The following is a 20,468-nucleotide window of genomic DNA, read 5'->3' as shown; positions in this document are numbered from 1 at the left end:
TGCTGATGATAGCTCAATTTGCCCAATTTTGAGGTCATAGCGACTTTTTCTGACATTTGCCATTTTAATGTCCCCTTTAAATGTCTAACATTTTAAGAAACCCTGAAAGTGGACAATTTGGATTCTGACCATTGAACACTTTATTTTAAACAAAGTCTCTACTTGTAGAACTATGTTTATGAAAACATACTACATGCTAAGAATGTGTCTTTGTTTCCAATGAATTGTATAAATGTGTTACGTGATTATTCTTCTTCGTTGTTACAAGTAACGGTAACGACCTTATGTGTATGAATGTCAAAATATATTTTGACTTCACGTAGTTCATTGTCCAAATCTTTTGTTTGATTTGGTTAACCATAAAATAATGTCATCTATTATGAAAATTATAATGGGCCGTTTCAGTGTTATTACATGAGGCAGATGTTTGTATAAATTCGACCCATATTTTATTAGGTTACTCGCATTATTTCGGTGTACAATAACATGTGTGTCATGTGGACCCCAATAATCTTTTGTTTTATAGTTAATAGTAACCATATCGGCTACTAATGTTACAATTAATGGAGTCATTTAATTACATTCGTCTATGCGTTCGTTATGGCATCTTTTCTCGTTTTTGCTGATTAGTCCTTTTAAAGAATACAATAGTCAGCCTTTAACGTCTCAATGTTATACTGAGCTCTGTATTTGGAGCACAAAGGCTACAAAACTTTCAGTTTGCAGTGTACAAAATATTAGTCACTGAGCTTCTGCCTCTTCGGAAAAGTTCATTCAACTATCCGAGACTTTAGTGATCCTTACATGGAAACTCCATAACAGGTCAAACAGCAAAACATTCACTTCGAAAATTAACATTTCAATCGCAAATTAGAAATGTTGTTCAACATCTAATTTAGCTAATAGAGGCGCTATTCAATCCGCCTGTTGGCTCACATTTGTACACAATGTTACTCTTCAGGAATTAATTAGTGCGTCTGAGTTACCGGTACTTGAACCTCTGGTATGCAAGCTTGTTTGCACCGGGTTATTTTAGCTCCAATTTGTACCTGAATCATATTTCCTGACTCCGTATTTGTTCCTGTGTTGGCGTTTGATGTTGGTCTAGTGTTAAATAATTAACCCATTTAGGCTTATTCGTGCTTCCTTCTATCTTATTTCGCGGCGATAATTACTGTTTATCTGGTAATTGGAATTTAATACTTCCTCGTTTCAAATTCAGCTATAAATGGAAAATATCCTGGTAGTTGTGATTGGGTCGGATGAAGAATAAAGAGGTTATTGCAAATTGCAACTTCAACAATTGCTAAACTGACCTAAAGGATGTCAGCAATTCAATAGATGATGCTCTATCACCCCACGGAACTTTTGCCTTGTAACATTTAGATAATACAAAGAGCCCGAATACCCAATTAAGCTTGTAATTTATTACAGCTGATAATTATTAGAACTTCTTCTAATGCGTTCCATTCCTTCAAACGAATGATTCTGAATAGTAACAATTAAAGATTCCAATCACGTGACATCAAAAGCTTCTTCTATAACCATATTTTAATTGGAATTCTGTTTGCTATCACTTTTAATCCCTTCAATATATACGAGCACGATCTTTGTAAAACAAATGGGCACAAAAATAAAGGCGTTTGTCCCAGTTCCTGGATCCAGTTGGCCAAAAAAATACGTTGCACAAATCTAACGTTAGTTTCATGATATTTACAGTATCGTTAATCGTGTTTATAGATGCCATGTTAAAAGTCTTTCAGAGTCAGTAGACTCAATATTTATGTGAACGTGTCTGGGGTGTATTGAAAAATGGGATGTCCTCACTAAATATAATTTTGTTGCCGAACATTCGATTTTATTAGTGAAGTGATAGAAATAGGAGATATTAAGTTGATTTAGATGTAGGTTTAATGCTACGATTTGGAGTGTTTGAGATTCCAATCAAAGAAAACACAACATTTATGTGAGAATGTGTATTATGATTTAAAGATAAAAGATATTTTATTTGTAAAACATGAGTAGGTATACAAGGTGTTAAAGGTATAATGAATAAGAATCATCATGTTTTGCCGTTATTAAACAGCGTACAAATATTATTGTAATAATGCAATTATAATCGATAAAAAAATGTCATAATATTAGGTGTTTAGGAAGTCTGTCAAGCTATAGTAGCACCTCTCAATTAGATATTTTTTCAAATGTATTTTGAATAGTTTTAAATTCAAAGTCTTTATTTCTTTTGGTATTTTATTATAGATAACTGGGGCCAAACATAAAATGCTATTGTTCATTAGTGTTGTGTTTGATCGAACTACACATAGTTTAGTATTATCTCTCTGGCTGCGATTGTTGTTAATATTCATGGTAATCTTCAATGAATTAGTTTACGTGCAAGTCGATGAAAAAATCGTCAATGAACGGTCATTGGCACTGGCATCATGTATCTACGTGCGGCAATTAATAATTGTGACCATTGGCACTATGCCCATTGGGTTTTTAATTTGTGACAATCATTTGAATATTTCGCTATCTTGCGACACTGTTGCTTTACGAGCCAAGATAAAATATTCCTGTTTTATATACACAATTCGTGAAAACTATGATTCGGAAAGCTTTTTCAGTATTTCATTTAGAGAGCAATGAACTGTGTTAAAAGGTTTTCAACTTCTTTCGTGTTACGAAATGCTCACAGAAATGTTCTTGGAAAACTTTTGATTATTCTTCCATGTTTTGGTCTTTCATAATGATTGTGCTTAAAGAAACATGCCGATGTACTGAGCATATAAAGAATCCTACTTATGTTGCCAAAACGAATAACTGTCTACTGACATCCGGCAGTCAATCGTATTCTAATCATGTTCCCTACAAAAGGAAAGTAAATGTATCAATAGGAAATAATCTATTGGTAATCCGAAACATTCTTGCATATTGATGACCGAATTTGTTTAACGAGTGGTATCCATTACTCGCATTTGTACGTTTTGTAACATCAATTGCTTTGTTATCATGTTACTCTTTTTCTGTTTCATTACATAATTAGATACTATTATTTACTTATGTTTCTTTATCATATATTGTTTCTAAAGTGTCGTTTTTTTCTTGTAATATCTCGCTTATATTCTTTTTCCCTGTCAGGAATGAGATTAAGCCATAGTAGATTTGATATCAGTTCTGTGTTGACCAATCAGACTAATGTGCTTTTAGCTTTCAACAAAGCCCTGACCCAACCCTGCCTGCCATGGTTATCTAAATGAATCGCGTGGAGGGAACCAAACATTTGACAAATTGACCATTTGTCCTCGACTAGCCTTAGATTTGTCGGATGACCTAAACCACATTTATTGGACTGAATCTAATTTATTGTTTCCCTTAGTTCATGAGAATGTTCAGTATCCACTTGGGTTTATTAGCTATCTAATTACGTAAACTGTTCAAGTGTCCGATAAATGTTATGAAGACTTTATAGTGTAGAAGGCGCCATCGGATTGTTATTAAACATTTTTCAGATCTCGAAGTGTCGATACTGTTTACCTAATTTTAAGTTTCTCAGGTGAATTCAGCTTATGTTTATTTAAACATCTCTTTTATTTGGAGCTGAAATATTATGATTCGGTGAACAACCTCATTTCGTTGTTACTAGCCAAATGCTTTCCGCTAGTCCCTTTATTTTTGTCACCGGTTATTCGTACATCTATTATTGGCTTCGTGAAAAAACATAATTTGTCTATTTTCCAGACAACGCTTTCCGTTTAAAATTTTGATGTTTTTCAGCTGTTGTTTGTTCTGGAAAACTTTGAAGGGCCCATTTGTTATCTTTATTTTAAATGTTACTTTTCCATTATTATTGTTTGTCTTCGCTCTGAAAGGGTTACTTTGCTGTTAGCATTTAATTTTAGCTTTATCTCTACCTCTTCTATCACGGCTTCTTCATCGGTTTTATAGTTGTTGGATACAGCGCCATCTGTGCGTCTCTTGAAAAACTAAGCGTTTACTCAGAACCGAGCGTTGAGCGTATGATTCATGCTTCTCTATGAAACTGTAGAACACCACGTTCTATCTCAGTCGGCCAGGTGGCGCTAGAAACTTTTAAAATACATTCGCAAAAAGGACTCTAAAAAAATAACTCGTTTACCTATTTTTTACATTTCCAGTTGATTCTGAATTAGATTTTTATTTGTTTGTCAAAAAAATTGCAAATCTGTCACGCGTAGTCAGGTTTTATAATTCGTAATCGATCGTTATCAACGCTTGGTGGCGTCACGGGTGCATTAACCCTTGCAGTGGCGCGTCGAATGCACCCGCCCGCCCACGTCCCCGGGAAAACTGCAATGTCAGTCGCGGATCCTTGAACCCTAGCGGTTACAGTGAGTGTTTACATCGCTTATAATCTGGCTGATTTAAGAAGTTCTATCGAAGCAGAAGTTTGCAAACTATACTGAACAAGAGCGTTAACTACCCAAAATAACTGTGTCACGGTCTCACGGTTAAATGATTCAACACACGACCCAATTAGAAACGTTTGCTTCGTGGTTTCCTTAAACTAAACTAATAACCACCTACTCATTTCAATGAAGTACATAAGTACATGGTTACGCCCGGTTGCCAATACTAGTTATCCCGTCTTATACGAAACATATGGCGGGAGCTCGCATTCCAGTGCGAACATTCCAGAATAACGCAGTTCTGTTATAATCTTCGTGGAAAAGCCTGTGTTTGAAACTATCAGTGACTTTTGGAATTGGGACCTAACACTCTAGGGGATTGTGACGTCATAATGACTGGTAAGTAAAGCCTTATTAAGTAAATAGGAATGTCAGGTCTTTAGCCCATTATGCTAATTATGTTTCATGTTTTCATTTGATTAGTACGTATTAGGAGTGCTGATGGGTTCTTGGCTCGTTATGGTGGGCCTTGATGGCATTTATGGGATTTTAAACCGGCATCTGTTCTTGAAATGTTTTATGAATCGATAGCCTAATGTATAATCATATTACTTCGGTAGTTTCTTTTAGCTTTCTGACGCACACCGTCTATGGTTCGTGGTTAGAATAGCATGTCGTTCTATTGAAATTTCTGTAATCATTATACACTCCTCGGTTACTGTGTGTATGTATGGTAAACTTTACAGAATAGTAGTGTGAAAGCCTCCTCCTTTTTGGTTTCTAGAAAGTATCGTAATACAAAGTTTATCAATTTCCAGATATCTTTTCGATATCTTATGATATCTATCTCATTCAAACCCTTATCAGCTCTTTCTTCGGTAATCAACCAAACACTAAATCAAAAGCGTAATAAAAACATGTACATATGCATGTTTCCATCGAGAATCAAAGTTGAAGAATGACGGACATATCTTAAGTACCTCTAAGTTCTCTATTGTGAAAGGACCATAACTTCGAAGACCGCAGACAGTACACCATTTAACTAGCATGCCGCACCTGATGTATGGGGTACATTAATCCATTTCCTATCCTTCCCGCCAAAGGGCGAAAGATAAAACATATTGCCGAGTCATAAAAGATAATGATCTACTAATAAATAAACGTCCACCTGTCATGGCGGCGACTTGGCTTTGAGAAATAACAGCAATCAGTGTGTCAAACGCGTCAAATCGGCCCTCGGATCCGCAGTCCTTCCAAGTATGGGTGCGCCGGCGCGGACTCGCGGGAAAATGCACTCATTACTTCGCCTAGATTGTGCCATTTATTCTCTGGGCAGAAGTCACTATGCTTAATGGTTTTCGCTTGCGTTTTAATGATTGTATATGCAAAACGTAGCAGAAGGATCATTTGAGTGAAATTGGTCATCCGCCGTTGGACTTTTAGCATGGTTTGCCCCCTTTTTTGCGGTTTTGCAAAATAGTTGTCGGTACGGAAGATATTGATATTTGGAAGCATTTGTTCTTGTACCTATTCTTCTTAATAAACATAAAGGTGATGAAAATTTGGGAGACCTTCAATGGTACTTGAGTCCATTCTTTTTCCATTTTCTTAAAGTCCTACATTGATCCTCAGATCAGTACCTACTACAGATTTATGTCTGCTTTCGTAAATGTTTGAACTCTTCAAAGTCATAAAGGTCGTCGATTTACGACTTCTATAATGTCATTTTACATGGTTCTATTTTCAGTTTTTATCGAATTCAAATGTTTAAAATCTATTCGAAAACCTTTGTTCACGATCATGCCGAGAAAATCATAGCCGTCGCAACAATGCACATTTTATGTACCGAAATGAATTCTTGTGTCGTAATTTTCTATTATGTATTACTTTATGAATATAAGAACGTCCTTTCTATACATTAGAATCTTTGACAATATCTAAACTTCCTCATAAGTATTTTCTTTTACTTCTAATACGCGCTCCACGCTGGGCTCTTTAGCGCCGTTTGTTGGGTTTGAGCTCGGAAATGGAACTGAGGAATTGTCTGTACATTTTACGGGTATCCAAGTAAGGTGCGTTTTAAGGAATGAGAGGTGGGACATCTCCGGGGTGGGGAATCTTTTTAAGGGGGTAATTTTGATGTATCTCCATTGGCTAATTATTGTATGTAGGTATCTTATTTCAGTACAATTTTATTCGAATTACTGTGTAATCGTGTTATCTGAATTAACATAATTTTGAATACTTGCGTTGCGACATTGACAAAATTGGTCTGCTATGGCTCGTCGCGAAAAGATCTTGTTGGTTATCTATTACATTACCAATATAAATTGTTCGTCATAGGTACACTTGTTTAGGTTAAACAAATGCGATTTCGTCATCGTACTTGAGTTCTGCGCCAAGTTTGCGAAAGAAACACTGTTTGATGACACCCCTTAGAAACAGTACATAGTGTCAACAAGAATACCGCTAGATATTGAGGTATTTTACTCCAAATTCATTCATACGTACGCCCATTCATTCTTAATGCTTGTTGCTATCCAAGCCTAAATGCCACTCAATGTCTGTCAAGATAAGTACGCCTGATGAACTGTCATCCCATCAGGCGACGGGGGGTGAACTGTAAACGGCATAGACAACACGGTTCCCGTGATATCAAACACGTATGTGTTCCCAGCCAATTTGTACCACTGCCTTTTAATTAGGTAAAAAAACTAACGTTACTTACCTGTTTTCATGCGATCGAGAAGTTTCTCATGGGACCAGCGTCTGATCGTGATCATATTTGGACGTCATTATTTTTTTATTTATTTATAACTTACGGATACATTCCGGTCGGTTGAAAGTTTTGATAGAAGACTCGTTAGATGTTGATGCATATTTAAGTCTACTTTTTTAATATTTTCCGGCGCTCCGTGAAGAAGTCTAGTTTATTTCAAACTTTCAGCATAAATCGTAGTCAATTTATTGCATGTCCATGAGAGAGGGCACTTATGTTTATGAATCACACAACAGTAATACAGATTCTCTCGCCACTTGACCGCTCATCTGCTATATGTAAAACAACTATCCTGATAATTTCATCTATTCTATATTAAGAGTACACATTGATACTAGCTTTATGTATCCTGTCGAAGGATGTCACGAGACCTTCTGAACCCTTATTACTGTGATAATAATATGCGAATCATCTCAGGAAATTCCAGCAGTATCAGTTACTACCACCTATGGCTCGCCAGCTACTTTATTACTTGTTTTAGACGATAAATAGTTTCTCATTAATCGTATATCTGGGAACAATTGGCTATAAATTGCTGTATCTGTTACTGCAATATATTCACGGTGCGAAATGAATGGAGCTAACGACTGTTGTCGCTCACAGATAACACTGTATATATTAATGACCTCACACTGTGTCGCTTCAATTAAAAGCTTAGTGCATCACTGTCCATGGACAGATTCTTATGTAAGATATACAACAGGCGCCTCTATTGATCTTTTAATAAAACTGTTTGTTTTGTTACTTAGAACATGTTTTTGTTCTTTGGTATTGTTTGTTTACTGATTTATTTTTGCTTACTTTTGATTTAGTGTTATGTATTCTACTTTTGCGCGCTTCTTTGTATTCTATGTAGTCTCCTACATAACAATTTTCATCGTTTAGACTTCTAGTGCTATATGTTTACCATTAAGAATGTTTGATTGGCCTCTATACATTCATGTAATGTCTCACATATTTTAGAAACTCAAATGAGTAGTTTTATTACTGTTAATGTTAGTAGATATGTTAGAGAAGAAGCTTTTTAATTGACCGCGATTATGTGTCCCGCAGCTGATATCTATGCAGAGAGTGGTCGTAAAACTTATCAATACAAATGACTTGACGATTTGGTAGTTTTATTGAAATTACTTCTTTATGTTTTAATCGATGTTTGTGAAACTTGTTCAAGACTTGAACTCACGCTAGAGCCAATTTTTACATTAGTTATTTTATTACTGGTAAATCTCTTTTTAATTAATCACCAAGTGTTGATATCTGAGATGTATCTGTAGATACTAAAGCATCAGTAAGTACATCTAACATATCATTAACACGTACAAAAAAGAGTGTTGATAACAATCTTCGCCTCCAACCACGGCTGCCCTACAATTTGCGCGACTGACCAGAGGCAAGTTACCAAAAATAGTATCTTCTGATCACCCACTCGTGGTCGAACAGGAAACGAATACACCTCATTATGGATAGGTAATGCTAATCCGATATTTGAAATGTGTTGTTAGTATACGAGTATGTTTGAGTTTGTGATAAAAAAAGAAATCTCTTTCGGAGTACTCCGTCTGCTGATCCTGTATTATGCACAACCTGTGTCCTTTCATTTGTTTTTGAGGCAAATAAGTATGACAATCGTATTCTATTATTGAAGATATAACACAGTTGGAAGGTATGCGGAATTCTAGACTCTACATTTCCCTGAAAGCCACAATGTTGTATAGGTAATTTTAAGAAATATTGCAATACATCTTATGTCATCGTTTAGAAACTTCAAGACAATAATGTTTAGGCGTGCTTTACGCTTTGTTGGGTTTACCATGAATGGCATTGACCACGCGATTCGCTATGGCATGTACCTCGTCATCGTCGTTAGTGGTCTTTGTATCGTGCTTCGGTTTTCGTTTTAACTATAGCATCTTTAGCTTGTTTTCTTTATGGTCGGTAAAATCTAGGGGAATATTTTTTATGCACATTCGTCATAGAAAAATATCTAAACTGTGATTGTTTTGATGTCATAAAGATGTCGTTACCATCTACAAAGATTATAATCAAGGACAAGGCTTTCTCCACAATATTACGTTTCTGCAATAATCTTGCCACGAGCTAGGAAGCAATCTGCAGAAGCCGGCAACATTCCTTTGACCGGCGACCGCGTCCTGCATTCCCATCCGTGGCGGTTTCCGAGAACATTGCGATCCGCTATGCCTTCTTACTAGGCAATCCCTGCCTCCCCTACAACAGTAGTTGCCGATACGTCCATCGCCCACATGTACCCATTACGAGCTCAATTCCGCACCACAATGAAACTGAGATCATTAGACACCGTCCCACAGTTGCGTCTTGAGACCGCGACAGTTGTCAGTCGCTGCGACGACATCCATCCGATCAAACCGCTGCGACCGAGCGCGGAGCGTTCGTTGACGATCGACACTTGCGTACGAAACGAATGCCGTGTTTTTAATTTGGACGTTTCACTTCGCTCCTGTGAATCTATTGGTCACGGTTGACGTGCCTAGTGTGAGACTAATTCGGCAACTTGTGTTCGTTAGTGCGGTGTACTCTGTGAGCTGGCGACCGTTTTCACTAATAACCTTTGATGTAACAAAGCAGTAATTAGAGCGTGGATTTAAAAATAACTGCACCCACTCGTTCTTGTGCGTACGTCTTTAATTTGGCGCCAATTATGATTGAAATATAGATTACTTTCCTTATCAATTGCGGGAACAGTAAATTGAGTGAAGTTCATTGCGCGTGCGTCGACCCGCGTTTAAACACCGCGTCCCAATATGTCAACAGTCAATCAATTGAACATGAAGCCGTAGTGTTAGACGCCGCAAGACATCAGTGTTAATTGCCTATAAATAAAACAGGGCCATCGCACTGGCCAATTTAGATAGATCTCTGTTTGCTAATAGGTGTTGTAAAAGGACAAGTCTTATCGTTGAAATAGGGCGAGCAATAGAGACCGCGTTTGATTGGTGGCAAACATAAGTTACTGGAGTGTTTCCGGGATTGATGTTAAGTTTGTTCACTGACATGTAGTTGCAGTCATTATGTTATTTAGATTTTTTATGAAACAAGTTGGACTTGCTTAGCCCAGTGCTGTTGAACTTTAATTGAAACATAACAATTACTATTAAGAGCAGTTGAATTGAGCATTTAAATGACAACCGTTACTTCTTGATAATACATCTTTTCTAGTCCACTCGCATCTTTATTAAAGTTTTTCATATTTGCTATGTTATTTATTCCATGTCTATGATATGAAATATGCATAGCTTGATCTGTATGTCACTCAGCATGCCCACGTGCTGTGATACTAGGAAAATGGAAACTTTATGTTTGTCAACGGCCCTGTTATGGCGTGAAATTTTGATGTCAGTCTATCCATTGATATGTTGCATTATTCATTATTTCATTGCATATGCGTTGTCTACTTCGTTGTTTCTAGATTATGTACTTTTACCTGTATTTGCTTTCGTTTAATTATTTACTTCATTAAAACGTTCGTGATTTCTGTTAGCTTGAATGAGTTCCGAATTTTTCTTATAAATTCTAATGATACAAGAAATATTATTAAATTAGAAAAAAAACCTATCTAGAACTGGTACTCGTTTTCTATATAAATTCAGTACTACCTTTAAATGGTTGACACATTTGCCTTGTTATCAACAACTGAATCTATGTTTTAGTGCGACTTGCTTTAAAAGTCGTGTACTTCATTCCATGCCATAATTGTTAATGAATGCAATTAATATACTTTTGTTATGTCTCAAACAGAATTAGTTACAGTCTTAAGATACTGTAATTAATTAATTTCTCAGGCCTAGCACGTCAAACTAAAAAGAATGTTGAAATGATTGATTGCTTTTGTCTTAAGCCGTCTTGTAATAACGTCTAGACAATATAGTGGGTGGTTAATACTATTAAGTTTCATTGTATTTGGTAGCCAAAAACTATTGAAATCATACGTTTGGAACGCAATATATTCCTGATTTATAGGCATCTTTTCTTTGTTAGAGTTGTTTTTCGATAGTCTTTATTAAACCTAGATCATTGAGTTCTCATGATCTAAGCCCATTGGCCTCTATCGGAGACATAATTCTGTAGCTCTTGGCCTTACAGCGACATGTTAAAGGCATAACTCTACGCCAATACGTGAATTAAGGTTTTATTGTTTACCTGCATGTGGCAGTTTTATGGCTGTACAATTTATTATTTGCACTTAAACTTGTAGGTATTTGCAGTTTTGTTTTTAATGTTTTTTCTTAAAAACACCTTCTAGCCATGCGAATTTTCCTTTGTTCCTACCATCGCTCTTAAAGATTCAGAATATAAAGACTTTGGTTTCTTCAATCTTTGCTAAATCAATCAAAGCGACAATGTTTTTGGTTAGTTCAATTTCAATGAAAACTTAATGTTCAAATTATCGTTTTTACTGGAGCCTATTTACCTACCTACTTCTCTAAGTAATGGTCCATGGCCAATTACACAATGTCCTGCTTTTTATACGCCTAGTTTATTTCTGATCTATTTTCGTCAACATTCAATCTTATCTAGTCTCTATTGACACCTCTGTTTGCTGTGCTGTCGGCATTGTTATCATAACTTATTAGGTTTTGGTATCAATTAGATTTAATGGAATAGAATCACTTCCCCCAGATTTGATAAATGGATTAGTATGTGAGTGGCCGTGGGTAGACGGCTCAGTAGATTCAGAACAATTTTTTCTAAACATTGCAAATAAAGTCTGCCTACTTCTTTGCAAGCTAAATATTTTCTATGCCGCAACGAAAATAGCAAAGGAAATGATAGGAATGTTCTATTGGATAGTTAAACTTCATCTTGCATAGTAATAAGTTTCCTAACGTAATTTTAGAACTGTTCTATTTCTGTCCGACACAATTCAAAATTATTGGCAGCATAGCTAGTTAGCTCATCTCATAAAATACCACTTTGCCCTCTGCAGACGTGAGTAATATGATTGCCAAATACAATTACCATCCAATAAGCGCATTCCGGTAATTGGTAGTAATTGCAGAACTTGACTCATAGACGAGGCCTCGTCACGAGATGAAATACACTTTCAGCCCGATTTTAGAGCGTGTCGTTGCTAATTCCAGGTTGAAGCAGATCTTTCGTAAATGTTAGGTCTGTCATCCACAAAGAATAAATGTTATTCTAGCTTAGATAGACGATGTTGATATCGAATTAATTGTTATTTGACAGATTAATTATACCAAACAAATACTTTGAACATAACTTTTTGTGAACTTGTAGTAAAATGATCACCCAAGTTAATTCCACTAAATTAAGCCATTCAAAAATACAAGTAGGTGTGGCTTTAAAGAAGATCCAACAGTAATCACTAAATACTATAAAATATCTTACATCATTAGCAGATTTCCATTGATGTTGAGTTACGCGAAGTAATAACGTGTGGGATTTAAAGGTATTATAACGACTTTAGTTAGTAGCTGGACTTAGCCATCGCCCACGACCACCATAGTTAAGTAATTGTGCTGAATTCCATCCATTTAATGTCTATGAGATGCTTATGGCCATGGGTACTAGTAATTTATACATTGGTCCTTAAGTAAGTGAGATTAACTTATTTATCATTATAAAATTGACTCCTCTTAATATTGAGAAGATGTCTCACATGGAACTAACCATCTAACTTATAATGCTCGAAAGAGTAAAGAAGAAAATGCTTCTCCTTATTTAAACAAAATACGATCTAGGGTTGATAACATTTGAGTAGTTGCTCCAAATGATACAATAACAAGTTGTACAATATTTGTATCTGATACACTGATATAAGACAAAGGTATGGCGACCTTCAATACTTCTACTTTGGCTCCACCTACGGATGGGCGTCACCCACACTGTGAGACAATGAATAAAGTATCGATATGTTTTGTAGTAATTCCTTTAAAGAGGTCTTATAGCTTATAAAAACCTCCGTGCTGAAAAAGTCCAGAATCAATCCAGCCATCTCTTGAAACTATTGATTGATTCTATCAGCCGTTTTAGACTTATTTGCTGTGAAGCCCTAAAGTTCTTATTTGATCAGCTATTCCTAATTTATGTCATACGGATTCAACATCGATATGTCTACTGTAACTACTTCTCTAATATACTCGTCTTCAGTCTCATGGAATTTTAATTATCTAAATCAATTTGAATGTTTAATGGCTTGATAGAATTATTATTCCCAATCAGTTGCATGATACATTACTTCCTCTATTGGCTTTCTCTCGTCATTATTTTTATGCGAAGTCGCATTCACTGTTGGTAATGTTTCCATGACATGGTTGAGAAAAATGAAATGTTAAAAAGTAGTTCCAGCTCTATTACTTTTTACTTTCTGCTGGCATGTGAAAAATACATAAATCCCCGTTCTTGTATTTTAACTTCGTCAATGTTTCCATTTGTAGCAGTTCTTTTCAACAAAGCTTCTATTTCAAATATTACCACAGTCCACACCATTGTTTACGAAACAACAAACGTAAACGTTAGTAATGTTTGCCCTACTTATACGCGTGCGTGTAATGTCTATACGTCATTATATGTAATCTGCTGTATAATAGCATAATTGCCTTCAATGAGCCCCTGTGTATCCGTCCAATCATTGTGTTTTGACAGCATCAAAAATAAACTCAGAGCGATCAGCCAATTTTATTATTTACTGTGAGAAAACAGGTTAATACTGTTTACTCGCGGCGGACACGTGAGCTTCACGTAGATACAGTTGTAGGGCGCCGCCCGCCCACATGGCCGCCACACGCAAACCTGTCACTTACATAATGTTCTGGCTCAGACGTAACCCTACGCACATTCAATATATTTTTTCACGCTTTTTACAAAGAGGTTAATGAAGTCGGTTCGCGATTAGTTGTGAAACGCGTAACGGCGGAAATGACCACCTGACGGGAATAGCGCGTCGCGCAACTCTGTCGCCAGCTCACAGTGTGACCGCGCTATCACCCGGCGTCGCTCGCGCCGTAGATAACCCTGCATCACACCGAAAATAACCAGTCTACTCTCAGCCGCGGTCCAGCCACGACTGTCGCCAATTTGACCCATCTCGCCTTATATACCAAGCAGAGGGATGGCATCCGTGCGCACGCGCTCTGCATCCCCAAAGTCTGTGTCTTTCTCCCCGATTTTGGAACGGAAGTACAGTGTTGAGCGAAGACCGGCAAGTCCTCCTGAACTGAAGTCGACAGACTGGAGGAAATATTTTACTGATTTCAGTGCTTATCTCGGTGAGTGAAATATATGAGGTGTTTGGGACTAATTCATGAGTGAGTCAGGTCGCTTTTATTGTACGGCCTTGCGCTATATCGGTTGCGTGTTAGTGGAGCGTTCTTCGGGACCGCTGCGTAAACAAAACTTGCGTAATCGCGTCTATTGGTTTTGTGAAGATGTTCGATTTTATCATGTCACTCTATTCGTATTCTTTGTTAGTCAAATAGCGAAAATATTTTCCTTTGTAAACATCATATAATCTTTTATTCATAACATGATATGTATGGATTTTGGCTCCAGTTCTGTCAGTAGTGCCTACTAAGCAACGATTTCTTTTGTATGTGTTTAGACTTGTACGAGAATAACAATTTTCTATGCGAAATTCATAATCTAGAATAAACGTTACAAGCAAGCATTAAAAATATCTCGTGCGCTAACGTAGGTAATAAAATATTTTTTTGTGCACTCACAATGACCGCAAAAACCGGACCTAGTTTCTGATTTGGAGTAATTCTGGTACTGGAGAACAATTGAAAGTATTCAGTATCAGTTGACCACTGGGAGGTGTCGGGTCTCGTTAGATAACCTTGTGGCTGTGGTCAGACGGGGTCTGGACCGCAAAATGTTTTACCTACACTGTATCGCATTGTTTATGCCTTGGACTATCTTAGTGCACTGTTATTAATAGCTTTGCGTCTAGATATGATGTTGATTTTATCTGGTTGCGTGATTTTAATACAGGCAAACTGTAATTAAATATAATTTTTCGCTATGTCCTTTTTAGGAGTTATTCATTGATGAAAGGTTTCATTCGCCTCTATATTGACTCAGTACCTAGGGTAAGAAAACGCTCGGATTGTACTTTTTTGAAAAACATCGACCTAGTAAGTACTCTCATATTCATGTTGCATTTGCATTGGCTACGGTCGTTATAATGTGGGAATTTCCACAAATCAGCTGGTATTTCAAAACAAAATACATGCTTCAAAATGTTTTCAGTCTACTAATTAACCGTAGATTTGGCACTGCAGCTTTTACCGTCTCATCACAAAGACTTAGAGGAAAACTACTTGGCATACCTACGTACGAAACTGTTACCAGATTCAACCTTTAAACAAATAGCAGTAAAGGGATTTAGGGAATCATTTGAAAGACCTGGATGACGAAGCTTTCTGCTTTTCATCTCCAAGTTATGATGACAATCCAGGCTTCCTAAGTCCTACAGGACTTTTATACCTTCTAGGAATACGGGACTATTCGCAAAATACAATCAGGTTCTTGTTAGGAAGGGTTGTAAACTTCTTCGCACTCCGGCTGCAATATAACTTTTCTAGGCGCAGGCTTTTGAACCTAAAAAGACCTCAACGTAAAATGAAACCCTGTCCCTTGCAATTTCTATATGAACGATATACATATACTTGATTATGTTAAGAATGGAAACACAAGCTTAACTGACGATGAAATAGTTAAATGGCTTGCGTGACTAATTAGGCCATCAATTTAATCTTTACGCATCTTAATTAGCGCTTTTTAGTTAGGAAGTACCATATTTCCTGCAATTTGATTCGATATGCTCCGGTGAAGATCTGATATTAATGTTTAGTAATTTGTTTCATAGAGCAAATAGTGCTGATTAGTATAACAATGTTCTAGTTTTAAAATATTGAATCGTTTTAAAAACCTACTAAAACACACTTTTTAAAATGTATTTTTGCTAACATGTCCATCTTCCGGCTCCATCAACAGATCAGTTCGACACTAACGTATTCTTGTATTGTCGTCAGAATTATATACAGCTGCCGATTTTCGTAACGCTACGGTTCCTAAAGGTAGTTAAAATTAGATTCCGTAATAGTTCTTTACTAAATCCATGAATCAGAATTGATATCAAACAGTCCTGACTTGATGAACTTTTTAGAAACTTTAACGTGCTTTAACCTCTAACGCCATCTAGCGATAACAATTGACACCGCCAACACAAAAGCTTTACGTGTCTCCAGTTTTCCTAGGAAAATGGAACATCAATCCTCATTGTTTTCTGTTTATATTTTATATTATTATTATGTTTGCTTGCATTTATTTACTATATGGTATATTAAGATTGATTATTTCTGTATGTGCCTACTCAAAGACTGATTAATACTACGATGCGCGCGCGCACAGCCGCGCCTTCGAAGAAAATGATAGCAGTGATTTTAATTCACACTGACGCTCGTTGCTTTTAAAATGTGGTTAGGCGTTTTGCAATGTTGGTAATTTCGCACTTAATTTTAAAACAAACTTAGTTCGTTTTATGCTGTTGATTTTTTATATGTTCCGATTGTCCAGCGTTATTTAAGATACGATCAATAAGTAACACTTACCTTAAAAGGCGCTTTCTTCATTTTGAGAAGAGAAATTATATTTTATAAAAGCAAGGTCCCACATTTTTTTTCATTAAATTGTGATATTATTCACTCACTAGCAATTAGCTATCGCAATATAATAATATCATTTAAAATGTTAATTATTGGACAAAATAACACTGGAGAAACTAGGTCGCATAAAATTGTGTGCGAAATAAGGAAAACGGATTTTCCTGAACAAAATGGCTTCTGTTGTTATTGTTAAATCGTAATAGTTTAAAGCATCTTTGATTTTTTCATTACAAAGGATAAAAATAATTAATGGTTTAGTTTCAATATACAAAAGTTTTTTTTTCTTTATGTAGTTGCTCGCTAATCCTTTTGTAGATACTCGGTACTGCTGTAGTACATGCCTCTAATCTGTGACTGACCTAAAGCCAAAGTTCAGTGCTTCCACGAAATTCCAAAAGTGCTTACTAATCGCTGTCTCCTTTCCCTCCGAGTAACCGAACTTCACGACTTGCCAGAGAGGGCTAGCAGACAAATTCCACCGAGAGCGCGTCATCCTATGACGCCTCAACTCCGTATTATCACAGCGGCGTCAGCGAGTTCATTGATGAACCGCGCCATAGAGCACTTTCAGCGCTTTATTCCAACTTAGTTTTTAGAACTTCTAAACATCTGTTTTACTTTCAACCTAGCCAAGTTTACACTGTCCTGACATACACATCTAACACGACCGAAATACTAATTCGTGATCTCATCTCTCTCGAGCGCTTCTACAAACGGACGATTAAAGTATCACAAATATTTATGTGAACAATATGCTAGAGGTTGTGAGCGATTTTTGCGGTCTGCGCTTGCCGAGGTGAATCAGTACTGCATTAGTTCACAAAAGAGTCGCCCGCGCCTCCTTGGTCGCACGAGGGCAAAGGAGATATATTTAAATTTAGAATCCCTTCCTCCGCCCTTGAGGCAAAAACTTTTTTGGACTTTTTATGGCGTTTCTTGCGAATTCGCCGCGGCCAGTTTCTTGTGAACCGTTTGAAGTGATATCAAAAGTTTAATTTATAAAATAAGGAAAAATGTCTCATTCGCATTATAGAGTGAACGATGATATTTATGGGAAAATATTGAAAACAAATAAGACGTCGCCGCCTAAAAATATACAATACGAAGAAGTGTATGAAGCTGTTGGTGGATTGGGTATAATTTATTTGTTTTTACTTGCAATAAGGCCTATTTGTGTCTATTCATTTAATATTCTTATTAACTAACTGACTCATTTGTTATTGACGTGATGAAGTAACTCATTAGTAACTATAACATAACAAGAGGTCTTTTAAAGAAATTATATTTTTATCAGGTCACCCATAATTATGTATCAAAGCACCTCCTTGTGGCAATGCCTTGTGAAATATACCTTATCTATGGTGGGTGGTAGGCAATTTACGCAACTTGACCGATAAGGAGTTACGCCATTCAGTAGTTAGCAGGTTTTTGATGGAGACCATTCTTATAATAAGGCTACATATTTATAAGGCTTAAGGAGGCGTTGAACTCCGAAAAGCAAACTAGTTCCTGACGAACAAGTCTTGGCGTACTGTATCAGTCGGGTGCGCTTGCGCGGCGAAATGTTGCAATTTTTAATTATGCAAAGTTAGAAAATAATGGATGTTCTGTTGTTTTGTTTTTTTCTTGCGGTATTTCTTATTATTTCAATGTGATTTATATTCTTATTTCGAAAAAAAAATGCACATAATATTAACTATATAACTATAATATTAATATAACCGCGATAAAATCAGTAAAAGTAGTTTTATTTAAATGTCTAATATTCGCGTAAGTGTCAGAAATCAATATAATATTAACTATTTCGTTTTTTCTTGAAGCCTGATAAATTACCAGACGTTAAGGAAACCACATAAAATAATGGAATACATTATGTTAATAAATGAACACAGCATGCCTATTTATGTGACTATATTTGTTATGTATGATATACATTGTGTTTTGGATGACTAATGAGAGGGCAAACTTATACAACTACTGTGACCTGCCTCTTATTCATTATCAGTTTTATTATACATTTTAATCAGGAAAATACTATCCAATAATAACGTACAATCACGGCTCGATATAAGGAAAACTATTCAAAAGTAGTAGCTGGCATGGATCAACCTTGATACAGAAATGGAGTCAGGAATCCATGGCGCTTATGCAAAATTCTGAGCTGGCATGATAATCGTGAAGTCTTTATAAATATGTATAACAAAGTTAGGTCAAACACTATGTTCCTAAAGTCAGAAATATAGCAGTGCATCGTTTAGTGCCATAATATTAATTCCGCTCAATTAGAAAGACCCTGTTCAGCTCCAGCAAACATGATGTCATTTGACAAATGCGGCTCGCTTTATTTATTTTAATTGATTGTATAATAAACAGAAGGTATTATTCATTCATTTTTATTTAATAATAATCGTTTTGGTGCAATTCAATTCCCTAAAATATTCGAGATCATAGGTAGAAGAATGTTCTACCATTATAATATTCGTAATATTGTAAAGAAACTATAACACGATTCTTAAAATTACAATCGGCTTACGCATAAGTAGGTACATCAATAGCTCTTTGTGTCCATAATAAGCCATTCGGCATCTGCAAATTCTATTCCAGCATTTTCTCCATTTATTTACTCTTTGTACTCATATTCCAATTTCCCTTGATTCCAGATGCGCTGCTCGCCGACCTTCAGAACTCCATTAACCCTGGTCCCAGGGTAGGCAGTCCGGGTGGCAGGAGTTCTCCAGGGGGCAGAACAGCTTCACCTGGAAGGACCAGCTCTCCTCTAGGCAGAGGAAGCTCCCCTGGACGCCTGAGTTCTCCGGGAGGCAGTTTAAATTCACCCTCGTCTACGGGCTATGGCTCCATAAATGGATCTAGGAATATATCTTCAGATTATACTAAACCTGCTTCGGTAAGTTGCAAGCTTAGTTCTGAAATATTTTAGTGTGTTACTCAGCACCCACTTTTCTGCATGCTGGAGTATTAGGTTAGTACATAGTGCAATGGCTTAGTATGATTGCGCTGTACGTTAAGTGAATGATGAGAACATTTTGGGGTGTCTTAAAAACACTTCTTCTGTGTTCTGAATTCTCAAACCTACTAAACAAGAAGAATAATTGCCGATTTGCAACCTAAACGGTCGCATCTCTGCTGAACTTAATCCAAATGAAAGAGATTTATGAATCTTCCCATAAGTAATAGAAGCTTTTTTTACAAAGTTCTTACGCCATGCTAAAACCATATAATGTTTATCCTGCAACACAAAACCCTAATGGAAAGTTCTTTCCCAATCATTACTGCATAATCTACTAGCGATGGCGTCCATGCCCGACTGACCCGAATAGCCCGCGTTTACGAGATTACCCAGCTAGTCGATCATCCTACAATATACAAGCATATTAATCCTATCCGATCGGAAGTGCTCGTAATTCTCTATTAGTGTTGAGTTGTTGACCACTTTTATGACGGATACCACCCCTCTGAAATTGTTATCTTTTTTGTGTATTTTGTCAAGGGTAGTTGCCATTGTTTTCTTTTTGCTCTTTCAGTGTTAGTTCATTTGTTAAAGTTATTCATTCACAGTATTAGTTCTCTTTCTTCATAAAGTTTAAATAATTGTAGAGGTTTCTATTGAGAATGCTTCTT

General features: G+C 36.5%; 1 protein-coding gene across 6 annotated transcripts in view; it reads left to right on the top strand.

Moving 5' to 3' along the window:
• Positions 1 to 20,468, top strand: part of LOC110372705 (paxillin) — a 53,394-nt gene that overhangs the window by 10,914 nt on the left and 22,012 nt on the right. For 2 of the 6 annotated variants that reach the window (XM_021329646.3, XM_021329645.3), the window contains exon 2: positions 19,490 to 19,734. In XM_021329646.3, the coding sequence (XP_021185321.3) occupies positions 19,490 to 19,734 (245 nt within the window). Of the gene's footprint in view, positions 1 to 4,762; positions 4,785 to 14,168; positions 14,430 to 17,631; positions 17,964 to 19,489; positions 19,735 to 20,468 lie in introns of those variants that run through there. The other 4 variants (XM_064036374.1, XM_021329643.3, XM_021329648.3 and 1 more) reach the window with 4 other exon arrangements.

This window comes from Helicoverpa armigera, chromosome 9, assembly GCF_030705265.1.
Source record: "Helicoverpa armigera isolate CAAS_96S chromosome 9, ASM3070526v1, whole genome shotgun sequence".
Classification (NCBI taxonomy): domain Eukaryota; kingdom Metazoa; phylum Arthropoda; class Insecta; order Lepidoptera; family Noctuidae; genus Helicoverpa; species Helicoverpa armigera.
The sequence above is the reverse complement of the archived record's forward strand: the minus strand, read 5'-3'. Positions and strand labels throughout refer to the sequence as shown.